The 27,302-nt window shown below is 40.7% G+C and overlaps 1 protein-coding gene and 1 long non-coding RNA gene across 10 annotated transcripts in view; one reads left to right on the forward strand and one right to left on the reverse strand.

The window, feature by feature from the left end:
• LOC111245109 (protein bicaudal C homolog 1-like) overlaps positions 1–27,302 on the reverse strand; it is a 41,816-nt gene that overhangs the window by 12,461 nt on the left and 2,053 nt on the right. The window contains exons 1-2 of one of the 3 annotated variants that reach the window (XM_022792980.2): positions 4,777–5,117; positions 4,469–4,625 (exon numbers count right to left, since the gene is read on the reverse strand). Coding sequence is in view for 1 of the 3 variants with exons in the window: in XM_086980279.1 (XP_086836405.1) it covers positions 4,469–4,492 (24 nt within the window). In the remaining 2 variants the exon portion in view is untranslated. Of the gene's footprint in view, positions 1–161; positions 296–4,468; positions 4,626–4,776; positions 5,118–27,302 lie in introns of those variants that run through there. The other 2 variants (XM_086980279.1, XM_086980285.1) reach the window with 2 other exon arrangements.
• LOC147757499 (uncharacterized) lies at positions 52–27,302 on the forward strand. 7 transcript variants are annotated; one of them, XR_015321238.1, is made up of 6 exons: positions 117–254; positions 13,124–13,508; positions 15,558–16,280; positions 24,852–24,981; positions 26,195–26,276; positions 26,789–27,302. It is a non-coding gene; the product is annotated as an uncharacterized LOC147757499 (long non-coding RNA). The 7 variants fall into 7 exon arrangements; XR_015321240.1 differs by lacking the exon at positions 26,195–26,276; XR_015321237.1 differs by lacking the exon at positions 24,852–24,981.

Here is a 27,302-nt window from a genome sequence, read left to right on the forward strand (position 1 = left end):
CTAACAAAGACGCCGCACGACGACCCGGAACGTTTTGGAAGAATGATTCGTTTCAAAAGTGTGTTACTGTTACTGCACTCCTCTTTATGCTAAGCGTTAACCACACAATATGTGTATGAGCGTACAACCGTAAAACCCAACGTCGCAAGCTGCCGACTTACTGCTGCTGTTGCCAGTTACCGGATATATTGTACGTTCCGATCCGATAGGAAGCGTGGAGTATTTCGAATCAGATCGAAACAACGTTAAAAAAGGTGGCGGGCTAAAATACACTCTTCATGAATCTATAGGCAGATGAAATTGTATGCGCTGACATTGTTTACTCTCTTTCTCACAGAAGACTAGTTTGAATGTAAACACGATCACACATATGCATCGGTGCATTTTGCTTAGGAGAAATAAAGCCTGCAGAGAATTATACGAATAGGCACTGATGCTGGTATTAAGCGGATCAAGCAGAATCTCTTTCCTAAATGGGTTTCCATTTATCGTATTAATCAACAGTGAAAATTGAGGATTATGTGAACTCAGAGATAAGGACACACAACAATGATTAGAAGGGCCTTTATCCTACGCATGTTACGAATGCTGGTACGTGAGATTATCTTATAAAGAACGATTCTTGTTTAAATATAGGAAAAGATATTTTTCACTGTGGCCTGTCTGTTCCACAGGTGTTAGCCACTTTTCGACTAGAAGCTAGATTAATTATGGATGTTTCAATCACTCAATGTTTGTTTGTTTATCGATGCCTTTGTTCCTATTTAAGATGATTGAATAACAGCGTTCTCCATTTCGTCGGAGCTCTTAATAACGCAGTCACTTTCACACAGTCGCAAATTTGTGCTCTATCCCTGTCTTGAGTTTACATAGTGTCGATGACACCTGTCTATGTAAGTAGTATCATCAGGGGCACAATCTCAAGTGTTTTGATTCGTTATCGTACACACATACGTATTTCTTTACGTACATACGGCCTTTCTGTATTCCTAAACACTTGCTTTGAAGTTATCATAATTATAGCCAGGAAGTTATAAGTAACATAACGGTACGCCATGTTACTTATTGTTGGGGTTCGATTTTCGCCTGACGTCGCCGTCCGAGACTTTGAACTCCAGCATCGAAATAGTGCGAAACAATAGCAAGCGACTCAGTGCGCGTATATTATAGAGACTAATTGAATATTCGTACTTGATTAATTCTCATGATACGAATGAGACAACAGTTTCGGGCTTTCCTGAATTTTCTTTGAATTGCTTTCTAGAGCGCCTTTCGGAACCATCTATACATAACAGTGTATGCTAAAAACTGAGAAAGATAGATACAATACGAGCTCGCTTGCTTGTATTTAAGTATCCGTCATATGCATTTTCGTGCATCTCGAACGGCAATCGAATAGCAGCTATACATATACATGTACAGATACCACCATAATGCCTGCTGGCAATAATGGTTCACGCACTAACAAAGGATAATCGCTGAGAGTCTTGTGCTAGCGAGCAGTTTTCTGATCTTGCAAAAAGCAATCCGGTACAAAAGCGCCTTCCGGAATCCTGTTTAGTACTACATATACGCAAAAGAAGCAAGCGGCCACAGTACATTCTCATGAGCCATTTAGCAGGATTCAAGTTATTCATTGATTCGCTGGACAAGTTCCTAATGGCCCCTAAAGTACTACACCCGATACTGCGACAGAAACGTGCATACTCATTGCAGAATTTGCGCGTACTTTCGCACAAGTACTGTGGTGGGGTCATGGGGGGGCCCGGCCGGACACGCGGTTAATACCACGGTAACTTAGTTAATTGGTGGAGTAGCAACTACCCAAGTGATTTATTTCTTACTTGTTTGGTTTCGCTCTGTAAACTACGCTCACGTTAAATAGAGTCGTCATTGAACGTGTTTTGTCAGCGGCCAATGCGGAACGACAGATTTCGGCGTACGCCCAAGCGCTGCATAGCTCGACAAAGAACTATTCCGCGTGCAAGGAAGCAGCCCGTTCCATCGTCCGCGCACACTTCTGCCTCAACCGTTCACGAAGTAGCAAATTTGCCCGCTGGCAATAATTTCTCCAAGTAGAAGTTGATCAGTCGATAGATCGTTGGCCGTCACCAAGAGCGGACGGCATATTTATTAGCAAAATGTTTACTATCCATGGATGAGCACCATGGTTAAAAGTCATAAAAGGCACGAACAACGCATTGCTCTTTCACTTCTATATTCAGATTCGCAGGATGAAATATACCCACCTTATGCTTCATTAATCTTTCGTCTTTGTAAAGCGATCCGACATAGATCAGGGCAAGCTCATATATCGAGGGCAGCAAACAACGAACTACGTTGACGTGTTTAATCATCTAAAAGCGGTCATTAGAATCAACCACGCCTGTCTGTAATTGTAATGTTCCTCGTCAGCTCCTAAAGCTACTATGAAGGTTGACGACCTCAAAAAAAGGCCGGCGACCGTTAGCAACATCAGCACTGTGACCACCTATTCGGTTTATATTGAGCTAGAAGCAGTTATCTCTGTAACTGCTGGAATGAATAATCATAAATGTAATCGATCAAAGTTGCGCTTGTTTTGTGACTGCGTCCGCACTCGGCCGACTTACCAAACGTGAAGCCATCTCTACAATATGAAGAGGATATTATCTCTATGATATATGACAATGCCTAGAAGTCACTATGTTTTTGCGGCGGGGTGTGGCCTCGCTTCTAAGCGTCGTTTCTTTTGTGAAAGTTATTATCACTACGGTGACGACAACGATAAAACACTTCAACAAGTGTTGTTTCTATCTAATACAATGCTAGTAGAGCACGCTTTTTTACATGTATCAGCTTATTGGTAATGAGTTCGATTAGTTCGCTGAATGATGATGCAATGTTCGCACAAAATCTTTTGGCAACTATGGATTTCCGAAGGCAACAAATAAGTTTTACTCGAAGTTAGTTTTCTAAAACTAACTTCGAGTCTAACTCCATTCCACGAGACGAGTATAATAAATCTGTATGTGTTCTGTTTCTGCGTGCCTCCATTATCAGAAACTCATACGAATTCCGACAAAGCCAACAGTCGATATCTTTCTCAGCTTAACGAGGTCTTCATTTGGCTTAGGCCTTCAGTGTTTAAACTGATGACGTGTTTTTCTCAATATTTTTATTCATTTCGGCTCGATAATTGCCTTGGAAGAATCTATCAGGCCAACTTAATATTGTACGATCGGGCCTATTTAATAACTTTGTCACACTGTTGCGATTCCAATATTGATCGGGAACCAATATATATATATATATATAGTGCGTACCCAAGCTATAAATTTCATACGTTTTTTACACCAGCTCTGTAAGGGTAAGGATACGAGGAACTAAATCGAAAAAAAAACTGACCTTTGAGATAAACGAAAGTAATGAATTGTTGTTCTTCCGAAAGGTCCTGCTACCTGGGTGTTACACAATAACACCAAGAACATCGATATATATATATATATATATATGCATATGTCTGATGTATGAAGAGCTTCTGGGCGACGAAGTCACCGACTGTTCTCATGAGCCGAATGAAGGCTGAGCTGGCACACAGTGACTGAATAATACTATTCTTTCTATTTATATGAACTCCACAGCGCCTGAGGTTATTACAATATATGGGAATATGCTGTCGTTAATCAAGCCACCAAAAGGTGAGGACGTACTCGATCTGCAATCGGCCTTTCGGAATGATAATTCCCGTGCAGCTCATAAGTTCTGAGACTCGTGATCTGCAGAATTTATCACAAGATAAACGTTGATATGGACTCTAGTAGTCCTAGACCCGGACCCATGCCATGCTGATGGCTACTAAGTAAATAAAGAAATAAGCATTGAGGTGAAGCTGCGAAATATCCCAAAAGTAAAAAGCTTCTTAGGGAAGCGGGCACAAAGTAAAATTCTTAGGTTGCATGCATACTTCATAAGTACCGGAACAGCATTTATAAATGTTTGCTGTCTGGGCTTTATCAAAGGATTCATTGGCAGCACGTTATGTCAAATAATGAGATACTCAGACCTCATCATTGCTTTATAATGAAAAGTAATTCACGCGTTTATCGAAGCTAGAATTCCATTTCTTATTAGATATGTTTTATCTGCGTAAACTAAAATAAGCAATCTGTTAGTAAAATATAGTGGTGTCACACTTCGTACTTGTAAGATCCAGACACTGTAAATACGATACCCATGAACTAATGCTCTTAATTAACCTAGTTGCAGAGAACTTAAAAAGAATTACCACTCTGCTCTGCTACATCTCAATTGGCATTAAAGTTACTTATGCAAAAGCTAAATTTGGCATTTCGTTATTAACAATGCCTTCATGCGATTGACACAAATTTCCATGATATCGGGACATGGCATCCCGTAGCAAATTCAAATGCGCCCTAGGCCAGGGCAGCTTTTCGTTTCTAACTATTAGCAGCAGTCATCTTTTTACCTGAACGATTTGTCTTGTGGGCATTTCGAATAGGACATCATCAAATCAGGCGTCGAGATCGTCATCGACAAACATGAACCAAGTAACTACGATAATGATGAGAGTAATAACTGAAAATAGGCAGATTGCCACCACTGCGCTTAGCTTGCAAAAACAGCTGAAATACAGGCAGAAAAAAATATCGTTAGTATTATGTTAAACGTTTTAATGATTTATATAAAATCTCTAAGGTATGTAATCGTACTTTTAAATTACAAACATGGTGTGGTGAACTTAACTACTAATTAAATGACTGAAGTTGTACCTACACGGCCCATCGAAGGACCTTTGTGTCCTGGCCTTTTGTAGCTTGGTCTTTCTTTCTCGAAGAGTCGGCTTGCGAATCTATACGGACTGAATATTTCTGCGATGACACCTGTTGACGCTTGGGCGTGCTTACCTTGGCGCTCTGTGTACTCTACTCGCCCGCCTAAAGCAAATGTCGAAATACAAGCGTTCAGTCCCCCTCTTCCCTTCCCCCTAAACTTCGAGCTTCGGTAACCTTCACACCAAGCCACCACCGAACTGACCTGAGAGTTAACATCAAGGCTGAGACGGAAACGTTTCAGTACCCTCCTTGTTCTCCTAGATGGAACGACATGGTGGCGGCTCTAGACAGCCTGGGCTCTACAATCCGTAACGACTCGACGTGGGAACCTGTTGATAAGTACGTATCCAGAAACTTCTCCTATATCAATCCGTAACGATCGTTCGGACAAGGGTCCATCTATCGTACATGCCTGACATATGTCATTCCAAGGCCTTTCAACCTAATGGCGGACACCATGAGAAACTTTCTATCCGAGACGGGCCCACCGTTACGAGCCACGCTAATACAACGAGCTTGGCTACTGGGGGAGAAGCACTAGAATACCTAGCTTGGAAACAAAGCTGCATATAGCATAGGACGCAGATTAGATACAGAAGTTTAGATGAGCTGTAAACTTCTCCCACGTCTTCCCGTCGCTGGCGATAGATTCGAACCAATATTGGGCTTGGAAGAAGTCATTAAGCAAAGAGCAGGCGTTTACCGGCGCAACCAGTCGTAGGCACCTATTACTGTCTCAGACGTCCTAACCTATTATTATTATTCAGGCCGAGAGTAGTCAAAAAATAGTAGACTTGGCTGTGAAACGCTCCACTATGAGCTTAAATCTGGCGAATTGTTTTCTCCATCAGCGGGTTTATCGGTCTTTTGATCACGATTCATTGTCCTCCTCTCGCTGCCGCCCATCGCCGCGACGATGCACTACTGTAGGGTTAAACGCTATTTGTTTGGACTCTTCGTTTTTACAGAGCCATAGCAAAATAAATGACATTGGTCGACCACACCCTAAATATTTTGCTCATGTAATTCATGGCTATATTTCTCCTGTTTTTAGCGTCCGGTATAGTAATCATTGTAATTTCTTTGTCTATAGAAGTGGCTACGAAGGCTTCGATTTCTTTTACACAATAAAAGTTTACACGAAAGAGAACTAGCCACTTCGTAAGACGATAATTTGAGCCACGGGGAACAGGTAGTTTATAAGAACACACAGTAAAAACGCTTAATATTTGATTTCAATGAGCTGGATTCGTCGAACAAATCCCAAATGATGTACACTAATTTTAATATGAAAATTAATATTTTACGCGATAATTATAATTAACATCGGGGCGTAGTGGCTATTATTACTCAATTTGGGCTATAGTAAACGTTATCACAATATCCGCTTACTTGACCGCCTAAACGAGAAGGCCAATGGACTACATTTTTCGCGCGCGATCTATGCGTAGGAGATTATGTAACAGACACTACCGAACAGCGGTTTTTGTCGCTTTTTCTCGTCGACGCAACAGAGTAGACTTGCTCTGCCTGAAGCAAAATGTTGAATCCGGAACGGTTACAATTGCTTTACCAGTATCAGTTATTGCTGGGTAGATTGGACAACCTATTTGCTTACTACATTTGTGACACGTTGAAGCTTAGGTTGGAAGGGGGCATAGATACACCGTTCGTTTCGTTTTGGAAGCTAGCCATCTGTCTTATGGAATGCCTAACGGCGACACCGGACATTTCGAGTTTCTACTGTCGCGTTCCACGTAGTCGCCCCTGCGACCTTCTATTAAATGTTCGGTTCCACTCCGTCAACATCCCGCTGTTCTTAGTACAATTATACTATCACCGTGCTTATGTTATTTGCTCCTGAGCACTCAGCTAGTTCCAAGATGTAATTGATTGAAACTTAAAATTGCATGTAAACATTATGCCACGAAAAGAAGAAAATGATCTATCGTCTCCCGAAGCCAAGCACGTAAAACATATTTGACACCCTGGAAGAAAATTATTAAGAGGTACGCGACATATTGAAGTTGTATGCGAATGGTGTTGCATTTAAAATTTTGCACAATCGATGTTATGTTGGAAAGCCCAATGAGGTACATGTTATTAAGTTAGCCAAACTCACTTTTACGATGGAACGTTATTTTCATGTATTGTAAAAAAAAAAAAAAAAAACCTTTCAAAGAGGTTATCTTTCGCCTATTGGTAAGACACTTTTTTTTTGGTTTAAAACTTTGTTATGGAAAAAGAGAATGATGATGGTGATTGTTATTATTATATTGCAAATACATGTACGGAAATCAGCGCCACCTACTCGTGGTTTGCTCTGTCTTCTTCGGACCAGTGCAGCAGCAGACTGGTAAACTCCAGAAAACTCTGAATGGTCAACCACATAATCTAACGCGTACGAATTAGCTAAAATTGAGAAATGCTCAGCGTCTTAGATCTAAGCACACCTTTTCGGAGACACTTATCGCCTTTACGACTGTTTGTAGGATACTGAAGTTGGTCGTGATGAATCGTCGCAGGGTGAACATGTTGATAAGCAACACCATTGTTAGATCGCACCTGCGGTTTTTGGATGTCTGCGATGCCTTCTTTCGAGTCGTCGCTATTTTTTTCTTAAGTAAACCGCTTGTGATCTAGTATCTGCAGTATGTATAGGCTTTTCGATTGGCGAGCCGTGTTTCGGTCTACGATACGCCGCTCGAACATACCGAACCTTTATTACTACCTATTAGGTATATTATATGCAGAAAATCGACCGAAGGATGAACATAATTTCACTGTGATAGCTTTAATTTTCACTATAATGGCATTGATTATCGAGCAGTAATTTCACACCTTTTTAATTTGCCTCCTATATAAGAGGAGGCAAATTAAAACACGGGCCCTATACAAGTCTATCCCTAAGTATATGATTCGCTAGACTGTTGCTTGGGGCCGTCAGATGCTAACGTTTGAAACTTATAACCCAGCAACGCTTCATCCTGTATAGAGCTTTCCGAGAATTGATCTATCAACTAGTATTCGTATTGTTTTTCAGTGTTCCCTATTGTGTTATCTTATGTCACTGGTAATTATAAATTTTAGTTGGGCACTCAATACATTTTTTCTGGGCCCGAAAATATTGCGCCGGTAAGGATGCTAGGGATACGATGAGCAAGTAGTTAAGATTATTTTTCTAATGTTTGATGTGCGGTACTTGAGTCGCTGGATTGGCTTTCAACATGAAACGAAGTATGTTTACGCTCTCACTCGAACCTAGATTACGACGTATTCCTATGCTTAGCAGGGTAAACATGTTATTCACTGCGCTATAATGGGGACCATGTTGCCAGGCGTGTCAGTCTAGAGGTAAAAGAAGTGTTACATCCGAGTTGAATGAATTTTGCCCGAACTAGATTTCTATTGAAATTATAAAACAGTTTCGATGATGATGATGATGCTAGTACCAATGTTCCACGTATTCCCCCATCCCCGTATAGAATTGACGGATTGCCTGCGGCGGGCAGCCCTCGGTTACGCAGTAAAGCTAATATTGCTTTCATAGAGTTTTTTCGTTGCGGAAGTAGATTACACCCAGGGGGTAGTGCTACCACATATGTCAGCCTGTCCGGACGGGGCACGAGCTCTGGCAGCAAAATCATAAACGTGTGGACTTTCTAAGCGGCTACCGTCTATTTGCAAACCATTACGTATGGGCCCATAATTCAGTCAGCTAAATGACGCCATTCTGCCCTGTTCGCTGAAGGCAACTTTCGTAAATTATAAACCCGAAATTAATTATAGCAGGTCCGTGTATTTGTAAGCTTCGCCTAATTGAGCAAGCGCTACCTATAAAATAATATTGACCATTTATTGGCCTTATCGTAGTTACAGTTATATTATATTACAGGCAGTGATTTTTAAAAGTTTCCTGATTCAGAGGCTTAAATCAGCTACTTCTGCGCAACTTATGCAATAGTCATATGGGACTCGGAAAGTTGTGATCATAAGCATTATCAAAAATATGTATGATAGGACGAATCAATTTCTACTTTGCAGCGACGCCTTATAATTTTATATAAGGGCTCGCTTGGATATATAGCAGTTACTTCTACCGTTTCCTGTTGATCGTCTATTGATCCACACACAAACACATTCGATATTCCTCAACGAAACTTAACTCTCTGAAGACTATTGCATGGTATATATATATATATATATATATATATATATATATATATATATATATATATCGCACAGCATTGCAGTATAATTGCGGTAATGTTTCCTTTAGGATAGGTTTACAATCCGACTATCTGTCAGTGCCGTTTGACAGGCAGTGTGACGGCAAGGAAGCAGCTGTATGGCAGCTTTGCCAGCTCCCAACACTCATTTCGAGATTACATTAGATAAGGGCTTCTTGAAGAGCCTAGGTACATTTTCTTGCTGGTGCTGGAATATTTATCAATTTTCATTGATGCCTTCCTTGCATGGAGTAGCACCTGGCATCGCTTCGCAGTCGATTTTGCTGGAGGTCATTTACCAAAACGCGAGCTAAATTCCCGCTGAAATAAAACCCCGCGGTGCTTCGTATTGAAACGGGTTTCCTCTAGGGTTTAGACGTGCCACCATCAGGATTTTAAAACTATGATACGTATCAAGAGCGAATGATGAGCTCTTTACGGCTTCGCAGTTGAGAACTCAAGTAGACCTAGAGTTACGTTACGCTGGTTTCGTAACACCGATCGTAGTGCTATACTCTTATATAGCTAGTTACCATGTGGGACTTTGGATAGGTAACTGTCAGTCGCTGTAGAAGGAGGTAGTTCGGTAAATAAATCTTGCGTACCTTTAATTCAAACGTATACGATGGACTACATAGGAAATTCTGTTTCTCTTATTAATCGTATTAAATTTCGTTTATTGTCGAAAGGCCACATCGACTTTTTATGTGCGATAAAAAGCGGCGAATGGAAGCGGACTGCTCGGCTAAATTGACACGTTATATGACTCGCTTTGTCGAGCCTCGATTCCTTCCCAGCGAACCTCTGAAGGCCTGGTGTTTTAGGTGTGAAAAATTAATTATTGTTTTTTTACTCCGTCCTCATATCATCTAGAGGACTCCTGACAAGTTACTCAAGTTAAAGCTTGTGACTTCAACTAGACGCGCACAATTCGTCTGATTCAATAATATTCTATCAATCTCTATATGTATCCAAAATGCTCTGCGACTGTTGACAAATTAGGCGGAAATTGATTGAATCAAATCATTTTTAACGTGCTTTCACATTAACCTAATTGGGCATCGATGGACTTGTTTCTTTTGTGAAACAACGGCGTTACCAGCTGAAAGTTCGTATTACTGGAGACGTCTGTTACGTGACAATTTATGTTACGCGTTTAAAAGTGCCCAGTAGTTGACTAAGCAAAATTTATGAACAGCTCTTTTCACAAACACCCCGGTTCTCTTTGTTTATTTCCTTCTTCTTCCCGGGGGATTATCTTTATTCTTCAACTTTCAATAGTTTGAAATCAACGAAGAGTTTTGTAGGAGGGAGCGACAGGTACAAGAAACCCTCGTCGCCTTCGGAATGATAATGCAGATGAAATTTTTTAGAGAGAGAAATAAAGGCTCACTTGAAACTTTTAGGCAAAATAGATTATAGCATTTATTAATGGCAGTTCAAAGTAAGCTAAGCGTTTACGTCAACTCCTCTTTAGGCAGACTGTATTGCTATCATTACGTCATTTATCTGTATCACGCCACGTCTCTTTTTGCGTTTAATGAAGGAATCGAATAGAAATGAATTGCTCACTTGATACTCATGCTACCCCCTCGCTGCCATGATACTGTACGTTTTCACATGTGGCAATATTTACAAGCAGCCCGTAGAAACAATCGACCTCGGTTTGTTTCCGGCAGGAAGTTAGACTTCGTACAGATGAGCATCGTCTGTCTCTTAGCGCACCCATCAGCAAAATTCATAGGGTAAGCTGTACGCAGTATGTGCAGTGTGCGCGTTAGTCCTTTTCTACATTTACGCACTCAACGTTGTGACACTCTACCCAGCACAGAAATTGCGTCGTTTCCATGCGATTCCGTGTTCTCTGCGATGAGCTCTCATTTTTGAGGAACGGGATCACCTAACCCCTTTCACAACGGAAAAAGTCCTCTGCTGCGCCTGGCGATCGAAGACCGTTCATCGGCCAGTACTGCCCGATAGTCACGGCAGCTTTAACGAGGCGCCATCGACAACAGCGGCAACAGGGGCAGATTCATGGCAAGCGTGTCATAGAGATCCATATCGTAACGTAGCAGCAGATGCCAGCAGCGGTGCCGCTAATCACCTGTTAATATTTCAGCAATATATATAAATACTGGTGAATTCATAGAGCAGCAGCAACACAGCTGGTACCTAACAGACTTTGTATTGGCGGTACGAAGGTCACCGCTTCATCACCAGGAGTGCAGAGCAGTAACAGCTTCTGCGGCCGTATCCGCCTACGTGCTGCTCGGGCCAACATGTCAGATTTGATTTTTCCTCTCTTGGACAATACCACACAACGGCCCATGGGTTTTAGGTAGATCATGGAATAGAGTAGGTTGCGATGTGAAATCAATAAATACGCAGACGAGTAGCTGCTTGCAGTCTGGCACTTTTCCTTATAAGACCGCGCGATCTCCATCTCCGCCGTTATTTTCCTGCAGCAATTGTAAGTCCTGTGAATTGGTAATAGTTGCTACGATATGTTTTCTGATCAGTAGTAGACAGTTTCATAGTACAATAGCTGCCATGACGATGTTAAAAGTCAAGGGTAAGATGGCTAAACACCCTTATTGTGTCTGCTTGTGAGTCGTCTCATGATCGCGGAAATATGATGGAGGATGAGGTGGTTCTTCTGTTAAATGCCCTTCGAGTTGGCACAGCCATATTTGTGGGCTACAAAATAATGGAACGGTAACGAAATTGGACGGGTTAGGCGATAACCGTTGATAACTAAACGTGAGCTTCAATGAAACAAATGAAAAAAAAAAACAAATAGTTCATTATGGTAAAACTAATCAATGATAAAAATATATATATCGCCGCTTTCATCGAAGGCGTTTGTAGCTTTACGTCTAAAAATTGTATAGAAAATAGGTACACGCATATGGTTATATGGTAGATGTATGTGGACTTGAATCAGTCCTAAAGGAGCGCCCCTTAATTGTAATAGAATCGAAATTATATTATCTAATTACACAATACGGGAAAGGCGATAGCAGTTGTCATTATCTGTGAGGACTAACAACGTATGGTCAAATGCGGACATAAGCTCGGGGGCAGCCTTCCGATTAGCCCCCCAAATCAGCGAGCTCGTATGAAAGTTCTAGTAACACGGTATATGAGCGTATTACGAATTACCCTCTAAAGTTCCTCCATATTGTTCGTTTTGCAAATGATATTTTACTATCTAATACCTTGGATAATTCATATGCTACGGCCAATGACCGGCAGTACTATCTTGGAAATGAATCGGGTCCGCACTGTGCTAGACAGTCACTAAGCGTGCCTTACTTCAGTAGAATACTATATTACCGTGAAAAGGACGGACCAATTGTAATAGATTTAAGGTCTAAGCAGCAAACACGCTTAGAACAGCGATTCATCTGACAAAATGACAGCATTGAGAATACATGGGTAAGACGTTGCAGTATTTGTGACAGAAGGAGAAGTTTATGCTAGTGGGCCTAATGCTCCAGCGACGCTCCAGATCTGTCCCTTAAAAGTATTGTAAATAAGCACCTAAGTTAATTAGACTATATTTTGTTTTTAACTGGGGCTATGTACAAATAGTTATATGCTGCAAGGACCATATGTACCCTAATTATGGTACATCTGAAATTCTAGTTTCTGTGTCGACGGTTAAACTGATCACCTATGTACAGTGTCGTGTATACCTCAAAGGAAATTTCTGCTTAGAGGAATACGATTGAAGAAACCGAAATTGACGCATAGCTAAACGCACCGAAGATCAGCAGATCAAGAGTGATAGTATTTCGCACAGCATCTTCCCCCCCATACAAGGTTTCGAAAGTGTCGCCACCTGCTAGTATACTATTCATATCTCTAGAAACAAATCTTCATAGCACTTGTCTTACATGCAAATGTAATGTTTTTAATCTCGGTAAACATTTAGCCGGAGTCTACGTTTTTAGGTCGTCGAGGAACGCAAAAAATGTATAAATTATATTTGTCACCTTAACAAAATGACAGCTTTAATGTGGTAAATTGTATCTTGATTTATAAAATATTCTTCAGGTGATTCTTCTGCTTGGCCTCCTGCAGGAAGGCGATTGCCTGCAGATTAGTGAGCTAAATAGCTTGTACTATTGTTCCTGCTACTCTTACAACTACCGCGGCTGCAAGGATTGCGAAATCCATTGCAGGTAGACAACATCCGCTACCGAATGAAGGTTCACAGCTAGACCCGCACAAGACATTTTCGTCTGCTCGATGAATACGCTAGCGTCGAAAGCGTTCAAATTGGATAACGGCGGCCGCAAGTGCCTGCCTGCAGTTCTGCCAGCATCGTCGGATTACCGTGCCGTTATTGGTCCAATGGAAGAGAACAAACGACACTTATTTCATAGCCCATCTGCGCACTTGTAATGTTATTCATTCGACAAAAGAAGCCAAATGAACGGTGCGTGTTTGCTTGCTGAATAAGACGTTGCTAATATTACAGCCTGAGTAGGTACGTTTGCCCCTCAATGCAAGCGTAAAACGCAATAAATAAACTTTGAAACGGGAATAGGATGGACAGCGATAATATCACTTTGCGATAATATCAGTTTAACGCGATTAGGCTAAGCCTGAATAGAAAAAGTAACGAAACATATGATAACTGCGATGAAACTTCCTTAGTTTTCGCTGTACAATTCATACATGGATATTTGTGGCCGTATTTCTGGCAGTGTCTCACTGTATGTTATGACGGAACGTTGAACTGCCTATTCAGTTAATGATTATACTGATTAAGATTTTAATGGTCTGCGACTGCGTATAGGATACCAACGAGCCATTGCTAACGTGTGACAGTATTTGGTTATTATACCCCTGTTCTATTCTCTGACGTCATCGTCTGGGACCGAGGTCAAGCACCTCAAAGTAACAAACGACAGGTGACGCGAAGGTCTATACTGAGCACCAACTGAAGTTAGAGATCAACGAAAAACGTTGTCGCGAATTTCGCCTAAACCGCTTGCAGCCAATCGATGATGCTGCGTATACGCGAACGGTAGAAACGCCCATGGCCCAAGATGCAACTGCACGTGACAATTTCTTATACTGTTTTGTCAGATTGCCGCCCGTTAAAAATAGCTGCTTTTTGCATTGTGTGTTACCAACAAATCCATTGAGGATCTAAAAATAAATGGCGAGTAATGAAGTAGACGTAAGTGAACAATTTTTATTTTATATCGTCTTCTCCCACGAACTTCATGTATCAGAGTAGCATGAAGACACATATCAGAAGTATCACACTTGAGCTTGTTTGCTATAAAGGTCTGTGTTGTATGAACGCTTAGTAAAACGTCTGACGATTTCTCGTTTATCGAATCATCGCAATAGTACGTAGTACTAAATAACGTCTTTCAGACACATGAATAAATTCTGTGTCCTAATCTAATTTTTGTCATTTAATAGATCTATTTGAAGCTTATAAAACGTGCGATGGATTGACAGTTGTTGTTGCTTCTTCTTGTATTCAAATATTGAATAGGGGTACGGTGTCATCTAAGCGTGTTACTGCCTTTACGATAAAGGTGATAAATTGAGCGAAAAATGTTGCGCAAGACTCCTTACATTAAAACTCGATGAGTTGATGACGCCATTGAAACTACTAGAGTTTTGCAGGAAACTCTGAGCTTACAAAATCACATGAAGTGAATATGCGTTTCTCGTAACGTAACGTAACTCTATAGTTAGCTGACTGAGTGGTCTGGATAAATGCAAAGGTAGCGATTGATGCGAAGGACATACTTTAGACTCGACTGTCTGTGAAAGCAGTATTCCGCTTTGAAGGAAATCAGAGTTTTCTCACTGTTCCAGTGTAATCGAAGCTTGCTGCCACCAAGTTCCCTTGAATTTTTACTGTGTAAGCCTCCCCTTTCTTCATGACGAAGCGCAAGTGACAATGAAAAATCTGTATCGTTGTATGCTCTGCTTTATTTGTCCATTTGATAAGTGCTCTCCAATGTAATCAATATGAATCATTATTGAGTTGACAGCGACTCTCGCAGTGCAACCAAAGTGGGCAGGCCAACATTGAAAAATACGCTAATCATGGAGGACGCGGCGTCGGAAGATATATTGCGTATTAATCCGTATCGGTCGATTTTCTGCCATATATTTGTTACGGCGTCATCCTGATTATGCGAGGAGCTCCAAACTCTCTTTACCGACATTTATACTATAACGGCAGAAATTTTGTCCAGGGGTCTATATTGTGCTTCAATGCAATCGCAAGCTCTACGCCCTTTGTATTGGTTCTATAAATAACAATAACAGACGCAGATGCTGCGTGCGTAAAGAACTTATTTCTTTCGTTTTCAAGCACGTAGAAAACAAATATTGGATACCTTAAATGTTCCATCATTTCTTTCAGTAGACTGTATAAAATTCGCCATGCATCTTGGAAAGAATATAGCTGTTTCCTTATAGAAAATACTCCAATTTTTTGCCACTGTTACAGGTGAATGTAGCGGGCTTTTAATGAAGATCATAGCGCTGCGCAACTTCATCGAAGATGTTTTCACTATAGGCAAGAAGATCTTAAGTAAAAGCACAATACGACATTGAAGTGTTGAGGAAGGACAACAAGAGATTGTCAAAATCTCTTGTTGTCCTTCGAGCCAAAATCAAGGAGGCTCTTCGCAAAAACAGAATTCCGAGTCTTTTTGCCAATACTAACATTTCAGATGTAACGTGTTACAGACCTACAACCCAAATGCTGAAACTGCGGAGACCGAGAATAAAGTGGGCGTCCCGTAAGTTTACTTCAGGTGAGAGTAGGGCGTTGCCTCGAAGGCGAATGGAGTTTAACGGCGGTGTCATGTATGTTCGGACTAAGTTGACAGCCGTACTTGCAATAGGCATCAGTTGCTCTCACAAAGTACTTGCCAAAAACGAAAAAGTAAATGCAACCCGTTCTTTCGAGCTCCTCAAGAGACTCATGGACCGTTGTCATGACAAGCGAAGTCACACAGTTTAGCAACGTCAAACGCCTCGATGATTCTCTAAATTGAGCAAAGGAATATTCCACCTTGGCTTCAACTCGCTTAATCTACCGGTCTATGTTCGCGTGATTACGCAGCTTTCCATGCCTTACAAAGGGCATATGTTAGCCAAGTATATCTTAATACCGATTCATTTCAAGAAACCATAAATAGAGAAATTACATTTGGAACCAAGAACGGTAAGTACATAGATATCGACAGGATGCGACAGCGGTTGGGTACACGTATAGGAAATAAGAAAGAATAAGTTAAAACATATTTAAAAGATCATCATTATTTATCATTTTAGCTTTTCGTGTACAGGTTTTTTTTCTTCTTATTTTTTTTCTTTTAGCATTTTAGAGCACGCAGGTTTCGATCAGAACAGTCTAATAATATTAGGTCATTATAAGAGTTACTAAGGTTTGATTATTTATTTTGTTTGTAATTTATTGAGACATATTATTGTTGATAAATAATCGAGACAATGCCTAGCTGAGCAATAACTGGACCGTACTCGGTTTGAGAGAGACAAACGGGCATTGGGAGGTGAGCTTGATGCATTGCGAAGAAAAACCTTGTGCCGTATCAGTTTGCACATGCATCTACCCTGAGGGCATTCGAGATAGCTTCCAATGAACGCATTGATATAAGGAAACGGGGTGGACGCAATCGTTCAGAGGAGCGGCCATAGATGGAACAAACAATGCATTTCTATTGTCCTACATGACAATTACTAGGTCTTCGTATTGTGTTGGCCGTTGTTTTTAGCTGTACGGTCCACGTATATTCGACCGTTCTTTGCTCCAATCTGAAATTCCAGTTATAGTACAAAAAAACGTGTAGGGCAAACACAAAATAGTAAACAGAAAGTGTAGATTGTTTCAGCCAATATGCGTAACAGACAACGGATGGCGGAAGCGCAACAGTTTGTGAAGTGGTAGTCAATCCCGAGTTGATGCATGCTAATAACAAGCAGATTGCATTTTTAATAATTATACAAATTCCTTAAAAACCCATAAATATCTAAAAAGTTCTACCTGAGCCCTGAGTATCGAGGAAGCTTGTGTTTATGATCCGAAGTCAATCCTATGCAAAAATCCTACTCCCCTTTTTCATACATACATATATATATAGCAGGACAGAAACAGACAAATAAAGTTGCGCTCATTGCCTTAGCAGATACCTTTTTTCTTTCGAAAAGAAAAACTGAGAAGACTCAGTAACTCAACCAATAGGTCCTATGCTACTAACTAACAAAGGTATTTATGGTACTACCTTTTCCTAGAGCCACTTCCGTTACGATTGCTGCTGCTGAGAAAAGGGTATATAGATATATATACACACCCATATACACTGGCACATACATACATACATATATATATATATGTACCAGTACCGTATGGGTTGCAAAAAATAGGCTCTTGTTATGCGGATTAAGTGGGGCTGACGGTCGTCACCAGATCTCCGTAGCCGGTTGCCGACGCTAGTCGGATCGGGTCCTGACTCGCCCACATTTCCCAGGCAGGGCGGCAGTCTTAGGGTTTAGATGTGACACAAACTCAAGGCTATAAATGTTCCTTCCCCGATCTTCACCAAGTTCGTTGGCTGCCACCCAAAACACCTTGCTATCGTCAACACACACACCACGGAAAGACACCGTAATAAATAGGAAGGTTAAATCAGTTCCATGACCAACGCGGCACACCCTGTTCCCTGACGAGTTCGACGTTGGCTGGTACAAAAAAGCGAGAATCACTCTAAGGCATTATTCTTACCCTGAAGCGACCGGTACCGTGAGGAGATGAAAGAAACAAGCGAGAGAGGAAGACTGAAACATTAGAAACTTTGCAGTATCAGTCATTATTCAGTATTCTTCCCTAACACATTTCTCGTTACTCAGCACATCTCACCATTATTCGGAGTACGTGAATTAGCTGCCCCAGCATGGCTGCAGGGGGTGTGTGCATCCTTCGAAAAAGGAAATCTATTGATTGATACATTCAGATGCGGTTGATAATACCTGCCGGTATACTGATGGCCATCGATGATGATGCGAACGCAAATGGCTCGATTATGCTATAATCGGCCTTAAATCGTGACCCCAATAAATAATATGTATGGACTATACTGACGGTAGATATGGTCGGTCCCATGGTGATGCCAGAATCCGAGATGGCTGAGCGTGTAGGCTAAAGAAACACAAGATCGATAGAGACGTTTTTTCTTTCTTATCTAAATAAAGTACTGACAGTATCTTTCATTCAGTAGTATCACCTTATTACTATTATGGATTGTTAACAAATATCATAGGGAATCTTTGCCTCGCGAGTAACGGTAGATGCCTTCTTTTACATCCGGGAGTAACTGATTGAATTTTCATAAACAGCATTTATTTAATTAAGCATTTTCATTGTTGTTATTGATTCCGAAAAACTCTTTTTTCATCTAGGTGCATACAATGTATAGTAGCCGAGTAGTGAGAATTCGACTGTACTAGCACCAGAGGTCTTGGTTGTGCGATTTGCTGTTAGAACTTCTATGTAGAGAACTGAAGGTCGCAGCTTTAAAGGATTTTCAAGGAGAATGATTAGAATATGGGAAATCGGCTGGTCGTGAACATCCTGTGGTCTGTTCGCTCACCGGAAAGCCACTGAACATGCGAAGAAATTGGCGTTATAAAACTTGTAACCCTTCAGCTTACTCGTTTGTGCAACTGCCAACAAATTCGTTGAGTAATTTACAGAATGAAACGTATGAAGAGCATCTTGCATACTGAGCGATCGATAAGATGACTGAGCTACTCGGCAGATCTACTGTCAATCGTAGGAAGACTTGTGGGATTTTGAACGCAGACGACAGCAGGAGCAGCAGAAAAAGTGCTGTTCAGGCTAGCTCGTGGTGTTTTGATAGAGGTGACATTTTCAGTTGCGTGATTGTTGATAAATAGAGATGGGAAATGAAGCCGGCATCAACATGCGCTATTTTAAAACTCAAAGCGATTTCATTGCCGTACATGTGTACGTTAGAGTTGTGATTAAATCCCACCACGTACGGTCTATTCATCCTACAAAGCACATCGAGTCTCCCCTATTTCAAATTTTACCTAACAAGCTTCTTGCGTAAGTAAGCTCGAAGCTCGTTGATCGATCGGCCGGTGAACAACGTGCAGTGCTTTATACTAAGTGCTTTTCTCAGCCACACTGACACCCTGAACAGAATTTGGCAGGTTTTCCATTCGAATAGGCTATACGTACTTAATCCGACCATTTTTGCGCAACTGCTCGACTCCTTTTCATATTATGCAACATTTGTCCCATCACGTTGCTTGGATATGCTTTGAACTATGTATAAGTTTCATATTCTAAGATATCCCAACATTTCGCCGAAATTGACGTGAATAATTATTAGTTTGTCGCCCTGGCGGTATTCGGACGGTCGGCCATTTTCTGGGGTACTCATTGTCTCCAGCATGTAGTCTTATCGCACTCACTGTATCAGACTGCAGCTGGCGAAAAAAAAACAAGAAACGAGGAAAGTCGAGCCGCCGAAATCTGTAAACGATGTCATCCCCTTGCTGAATGTTCCAGCTGTACAAAAAGCCAAATAAAATTCCACTAGGACGACGTATCAGATGCAATAGGCTTATCTATCTTCCGGTCAATTCTCATCCCTACAATCTAAAGTAAATCCACAATGTTCCGAGAAAGGACCAAGGACCTCTTATCCGTGGAAGAATAGTACTGCATTGACTGCTAGTGTGAAACAGAAACAACAATTTAGACTGCATATAGCAAAGCTTCATAAAACGTACCATAGGTAGGTATGTTGAATTTTTGTTAAGAGGCGGATTTAATGCACCCACCCTGATGGCTGGGCTCCGTCGAAACTAATGTTGATTAATATTGAATAGTGCCACAGAGTAAGAGGAGAAGTGGTAGGAGCCCATGGATTAATGGGTCGTGTTCAGCCCCGGGCTCACCGCCTTATTAGACGCACCTAATACCTATTAACGCAGAATTCTAGTAGTATGCTTAATTCAACGAAAGTAAATAGTATCATTATACAGTGATGGAAAGGTTCAACATAATGTTGCATCTCATGCACTCAGGAAGGATTTGCTTAACTTTAAAAACTTAAAGTGGCATCATCCACATCCCGTTTTCTAGTGTAGACATATTATTTCACATCACCTAAGCTGTTGAGAGAATTTAGGATACTTTCATCAGGTAAATCTAGAGGCTTCCCGAAAAAAGGTTGGGCAAATCGGTGTGCTGGTAGCCAAAATATGTGATAGGTTTCTGTGACATAATTCTACCATTCCAACCATATGAGCAAATCGCAAAGTTCCAAATGAAATTATACGCGCGCGCCATTTAAACTAGTAAATATTTTGAGGTGTCATCCAGTAAGTGAATGTACTCAGTACTTCATGCGCGAGCCGACGTTGCGATTTCATTGACGTCAATCAATGTTTCTCGGACAATCCATAATATCTACAGGACGCTCCGTCCTTCCCTAATAATATCCTATTTATATGCTTTGTAAACTTTACAAATGCAAACCAACGTGCGCAACATTATCTTCAAACGATTTGCTGAGCAATCAGTACCAAAAGCCTATTGCAAGCCGGAGTGAAACTTTGTGGAGCAGTCAATAACAGGCCATATTTCGTCGAAAGTTGACCTTAGCAACTTCACCGGTGATCCTTAATTTGTTCACCCTCTTAGAGTGGGTTGAGTTCCGCACGATCTGCTTCGAAAATGCGTGCCATTTGAATGAACAGACAGACTGAAGACATTTTAATGCGAGGCGATATTGACGTCCCTGACGTTCAGACAATATTTTCTATATTGGTCCAGATATTATAATGATCATTACAGGACAACATATCGTTAGGGTATAATTTTCCTGTTCCCAAATAGAGTACGCTGTACTGCTGTCAAGATTGAGCATCGTTTGTATTGATAATTCCAACTGCAGGAATCCCGAAACTCTATGCAATCTTTGTATGTGAGTAACTTCTTTACGACCTGACTAATTATTTTCTGTAGCCAAGATCGTATGGGAGTGTTTTGGATCTGTTCGTTCGTTCTAAGTGCATCGAAAATTTTGCGTTGTATGTATTGTATGAGCTTTTACTGCGTAAGGTATCCAAACTGCACTGGGCACTGGGTTAAGCGTTAAAGGACTGACTGTCGCAGCGAGTGTGAGTTCATCCCCAATTCCCGTTATTAAAGAAAAAAACGGTCTAAATTTGAACAAAACAATATCTTTGCGATGGGCGAAATTTAACGAAGTAATAAATTGCTTGGGTTAGCTCAAATCAGTCATTTACTGCATCGTAAATAGGTAGAAGTTATTCGATGCCGTCGTAAAGTGTATGTTACAGATTTTCACGAAAATCTCAAGTACGCGTCGTATGTCATAAAATTAACCATGTACCCTCTGAAGCCAATAAAATCAAGATACTTGTTTGGTTGCTCCTCGACTCTCATGAGAATAGAGCAGTAAGTTATCGACAATTGTTCTCTGAGCAGAAAATCTTTGTCGTTGACGCAACGGTCGCTGGGTTACTTGTGATCCACAGGACATGTCTAGTCCAGACAAAAGCAAATTTCCGGCCCATTGCATGTTTTGAGTGTGGTGTTCAGTGACGGCGGCGTCATACGGTCGTATTTGTTCCAGAAAGCTAAACGCATATTCCACAAGTTCTTGTGTAGCGGTGGCTAGTTAAAGGGAAGCTATACGTCTTCTGCCTACATGGTGCACCAGTTTATAGTAGCTGGTTAGCGTATAACTGAGTGCCCGAGAATATGAGGTTACTGAGGGTTAAGCACACATGGCCACCGAAGAGTCCAGATTTAAGTAGTACATATGGAGAGATACTGAGTGAGAGTCTAAAAGTGATTACGACGATCCGCTTACTCGTACTGTCAAGGAGGCGCGTTACTTAAATGAGTTTGAGACTGGCTTAGATCTTAAATTGAAGCTGTGTTCGCGGTAAATGATGGGAAATTACTCCTCGTACATGCAAAGAAAAAATTGTATGATTTATATACAGTAATAGAACAGCTTATAAGAGAAACTCTCAGTTTAGAGACAGCGGATGTACCAATTTATAAGAGAGTCGGTTGGAAATGACTACTCTCGGATCTTTATGTAATACGTATATGTTTTCCGTAGGTCTGCGGTGTTTCGCTTCAGCTGTTCATTACATAAGTGATTAATTGTAGCTTGAGAGCTGCTTCGGGGTAGCGCTTAACTGTTTTTTATTTTGTTCCGATCTGCCCACCATATAAACCGCATGTGATGCTATAGTAACTTGCTCGCCGTAGAGCATGCGGTGAGATTACATCCCGAATATAACGGCTTACGTATCGCGTTCGAGATTGCCACAGAGAAACAGCATATCGGCGACGAAATAAAGAACCAAAGCACACACGCATTTGCCGAGTCCAAACTTCAAAGTATCTTCAGCATAGATGCACATTTATCGTTTTACATTTCCTTCCACAAGCCACACGACGTATTTCTCCTACGTAAGTAAACTCTCCTATGTCTTAGGAGAAATATTAAATATCCAGTAACCCATGTCACAATCTCACGTAGCAAAATTTGTTACTAGACAAAAGTAACTTGATGTAGAACTTTTACAAAATGTCTATTTAGGACAGGCCTAACCTAACGTAAAATGCTCAGTGAGCTGAAAAGAGGTGCCTTTCCGTGACGATAACAGGTGGCATAATGCGTTTAATATCTAATTCAACTTTAAAATGTAGAAAATATTGATTTTCGTTTTGGATACATTTGTTCGTTCGAAGTTCTAACCAAATAATACTTCAATCTTCGTAGGTTTTTACTAAAAGCCCGAAAATACAATAACTCATTGATGTTAAAATATGGTCATTTGTTAAGATGCCGTTTTTGTCTTCAGCTCTATTTCATATGCGTACAGACAAGTTACGGTCATGTTATTTTTACGCCATGTTATTTATAGTGGCCTTTTCGTAGTGATTTTTGCAGTAGTAGTTCAGCTATTTTTATCAATTTAAACTTCAGCAATAGTTTGTTAATGCCTGCAATCTATTGACAATGGGAATGGCAATTTTGTCATATTACGAGTCAAAACATTGCAATTTTACCCTCAACTTCTGAGAAACCTGCAATATGAAAAATGAGTACGAAGCGAACCGTGAGGTGCGTCCTGGTTTTTCTATCATATATATTATCCTGTAGTCACCCGTTTCCTACCGATCTCCGTATTTCAATATATAGTAAATAACGTTTCCAGGCAAGCAAATCCATTACACTCCGTGTAAAACAGTTATGTCGACCACTTGTTTTTTTATTTAATACTCAGGTAAACTCGGACCTTCGAAAGCCCTCATCGGAGAATCGATTTTTCAACCGTCGTTTTTTCCCTTACTTGCGTCAATAAAAGTTGTCCCTGTATGTTTTTTGAGCTAGTAACATATATGTATGTATATATTTGCTTCTGGTTGGCTAAAACTCTACTCTGAGATTTTTCTGAACGTTATTGCACACCGTATCGGCAGAGCAGTAATCAAAGCAATGAAGTTAGCAATCCAACATATATGGGCCATAGTAGCCGTAAAAACTACCTTAAACCTTTATATCGAATAAAAAAATATGGCATATGAAGCGTTTTTTTTGCAGAAACTTTTATCTTGGTGGTATTGTTGTCCACGAACAGTCAGTGTTGTCTAAGTATATCCGATCGTAATTTAAGGCTTCACAAATTCGACAGAAGCCTCTTCCTACAGCTGGGAGGTTCTAGCATTATTTTTGAAAATTAAAATTTGACGTTTTATCTATTGTACACCAGAATCTTTTTTTGTTGTGACATTAAGCACTCGGCAAAGTCATATCGATGACCCAAAATAATTGATTTCGATATTCAAAAAAAAATCTAGACCTTTACGGTGATAGAAAAAAGATTTCTATCAGTTTTTTTTAATCAAACGATCCTATATTTTTTTTCATAACTAAAACTAAACGTTTTTGGTTATGGACATAACTGTGTTCAGGGCACACGTACGTGTATCCGAAAAATCTTGTATAAAATCGAATATGTGTTAACGACTGTTGGAGTGAGTATCTGCCCATTTGGGTCGAAAGAAATACGTAGTCTCAGATATATAGTGTCAGAATTTGGTGATAATGTTACTGGCTTTTCGTACTGCCGTCTTCCAACCTGTAAGTAGGTTCAGGTAATTCCTTGACGTGGCCGGTGCCAATTTCTTGAAACGCTTCGACATCTACAGGCTTCAGGTTGCCTGATAAAACCAATAAGACCGTTTTCACGTTCAACATATTTATTCATGCGTTGTTCAATGTCTCTTTTATTCAGAGATATGAAGGTAATGTTTGCTGTTTGCTTGTCAACCGTACGCCCCTTCTAGCACTACCGTAGAGCGGAAATTATGTGAGAAAATACAATTAGTGACCCTAGAAAAACTGCAAACGTGGTAGCATATATTTGCTGGTAAAATGACAAATTTATTGATAGAGTTAACAAAAATTCGTTCATATCTGAATCCTTCTTAATTTCTTATGAATTTCTTTGAATCTGTGCCTTTATTCAGATTTAAGTTAACGTTAGTTGCTTTAGGTACAGTTTCGCTGAAGATAGCGCCCGACGCTCAGAGTGAATGAACATCGGTTCTGTAAATGCTAAAAAAATCGCAGCTCATTTTCATGGAGGCATCGGTTTAATGATTTTCCTTCGTTTTCGAGTGATCTAATAGAACGTCAGCGAGGCTGTGTTTGGAAGACGGGGAAAAAGCGAGGCGCGGCAGACATTTGGCATTTTCTCTGAACTCTATGGCCAAACAGGCCGTCCACGCCTACCGAAGCATCACCTGGCTTCATATCGATGTAAATGTTATCAATTCTCATTGTTATTCTTGGATAGCTTCCGCTATTATAGAGGTTAATTGCATTGGGTAATGGTAATGAAACAAGCACACGATCCGTGACAATGTTGTCCTTTAAGCGCTGACATTATCATCATTACATTATCGCAACATATATTTAGAATTGAAGCTGAAGAAGAATTTACAGATTTTATTTTTGAAATAAATGAATTCATTCAAGTCGCTTATCTATAGAGCTTTCACTGGTTATTTTTTTCCCGAACTTAATTCCATTTATAGAAGTTCTGTAATTCATCGGCTAGAAAAAGTTACAGTAGATTTCCATATTTGGAATGTTTAGCATTTCAATTCATGTCTTGACTGATGGCGAAATTGACTCGTAAGTACGTTAAAAATACGTTAAATTTTGCAATCTGTCTGCAAAAACGATTGTTCGTACCCGAAATTAGGCATACTCAGTCTAGAAAGGCGCGTATTGGCCTAACGCATCATCATAACGTTATCTGATTGTGCATAGCTGGCCAAATGTGCGAACATTTACCTTTCAATATTAGACCAGTCAGTGAGGTCACCGGTCTGGAATCAGCCAGCCGCTTTAACTTTTACGGGTTTCAAGGTACTTAATAATTGGAATGGAACCGATTCATGTGACAGCTCTTCAGGCAAGCGCTCTCCGTTGTCAATTACGGGTAGTGGAGCATTTGAAGAGACGGTCATCACCGGCCAGGCATTCGGTCCCCGTTTTGGGTCCTCGGTCAATGTCGCTCCGAGCACAGGAGCTGAAAGGACGACAGATGCTGGCCCTGGCATCTGGCTTCCCTTATTAGGAAGGTCAAATGGAGAATTTAAAACTGCGTGAAACTCAAGCAGTGCGTCCCGCTATACCGCGGCAATTAGTCCTGCAGCTTCTAGTTCCGATCTGGAAAATCTATCCTCTGTTCAACAAATAAAGCGCTCCCGACATCACAATTTATTGCCAGCCATAGGTGACACAAGTATGATCCCAAATTAAAGCAACTCTTGTCTTGCGAAGCAGTTGCAAGTGTTTCTAGTCTCGAACCAGTGAGCTCATCTTAGAAATGCCTTTCTTCGGAGTTGTTAAGACCATTACCTGAGCACTAGCAGCATATATAGAAACAGCGAAACAACGCATTGCACTTGAATAGATCTGACTGCAGCACAACACCGAACTTCCGGCTGCTCCATTATTTCAGATACGTCTATTTCCCCATTCGGCAACACCAATACTTCAAGTCCTTGGCAACATGTCTCTCAATGAACCATACGTAATCTATAGTAAGTTCTAAATAGGTACTGCAGGCATAATCTTTGTTAAAAGAACAAAACACGCGTAGGTTTTCATAGCAGTAGACTGTCGATAGGTTCTTGCAGAACAGAGGAATTATTTGGTGACATAAAAATGAAAAATAAAATGGGTGAAAACACTATATTTGGCTGAATTCAATAGGCATGATTTGAGAGTCGAAGTATCTGAACAAGATAAGGTTTGTAAGTAGACAAAAACGTCTGTCCCGATTTGTAACAAGAAAAATCTATTGTAACACTTCCAAATTTGCGCGCTCGAGCTTACATTAAGTTGCTATGAAGTTAAAATAGTAAGTATAATCGCGTCCGTAGTGCTGGTGACGCCGAGTGCATGTAAGCCCGAAACGTCTTAATTAATAATGATAAGCCAGTTAATTCATGGGATTGGTATGGGTGCAACGTAAATAGTGATTTATTCAGTGAAATTTTAATTCGATTTCAACAAACTTTTACTAAAGGAAACTTTATAATGCTTTGTTGAGATTGCTCCCACTGCGCCCAGTTGGGAAGCGATGCGCTTGCTCTTTCAGGATCGGCGGCCAGTAGTAGCGCAACATTAACACACCACTTCAGCGTCCGTGGTCAACTATTTATTCAGTGCGCGCGTCCCAAATGCAGCCCGCGGAACGCAAGCAGAATCATCATTATCAGCGATTACTTCTCCAATTGGCGGTTTCGTGTTTGAAACGCTAGGCATCACGACTATTGCAACGATGAAAATCCAACAACACCAGCTGGAACGACACCGAAACGAGGGGAACATGGAAGCTTGATAAAGCGATTTGCACTTCAATAACTTCAAGCGCTTATACAACGAGGTCGTTCAACGACATGTCTGATCGGCCGCTTGATGGAGATGAACAATAGCTTTTGTTATAGGCACGAGGATAGCATATTTCAATTCAGCTCGATAGTGGTCAATGTCAATCTGTTTCTATTGCTTCTGTACACATAAATTTCGTGTTTTCAAGTATTGGACTTCGGTCATAGACTCTA

This window comes from Varroa destructor, unplaced genomic scaffold (assembly GCF_002443255.2).
Source record: "Varroa destructor unplaced genomic scaffold, Vdes_3.0 BEIS01000002.1, whole genome shotgun sequence".
Lineage (NCBI taxonomy): Eukaryota > Metazoa > Arthropoda > Arachnida > Mesostigmata > Varroidae > Varroa > Varroa destructor.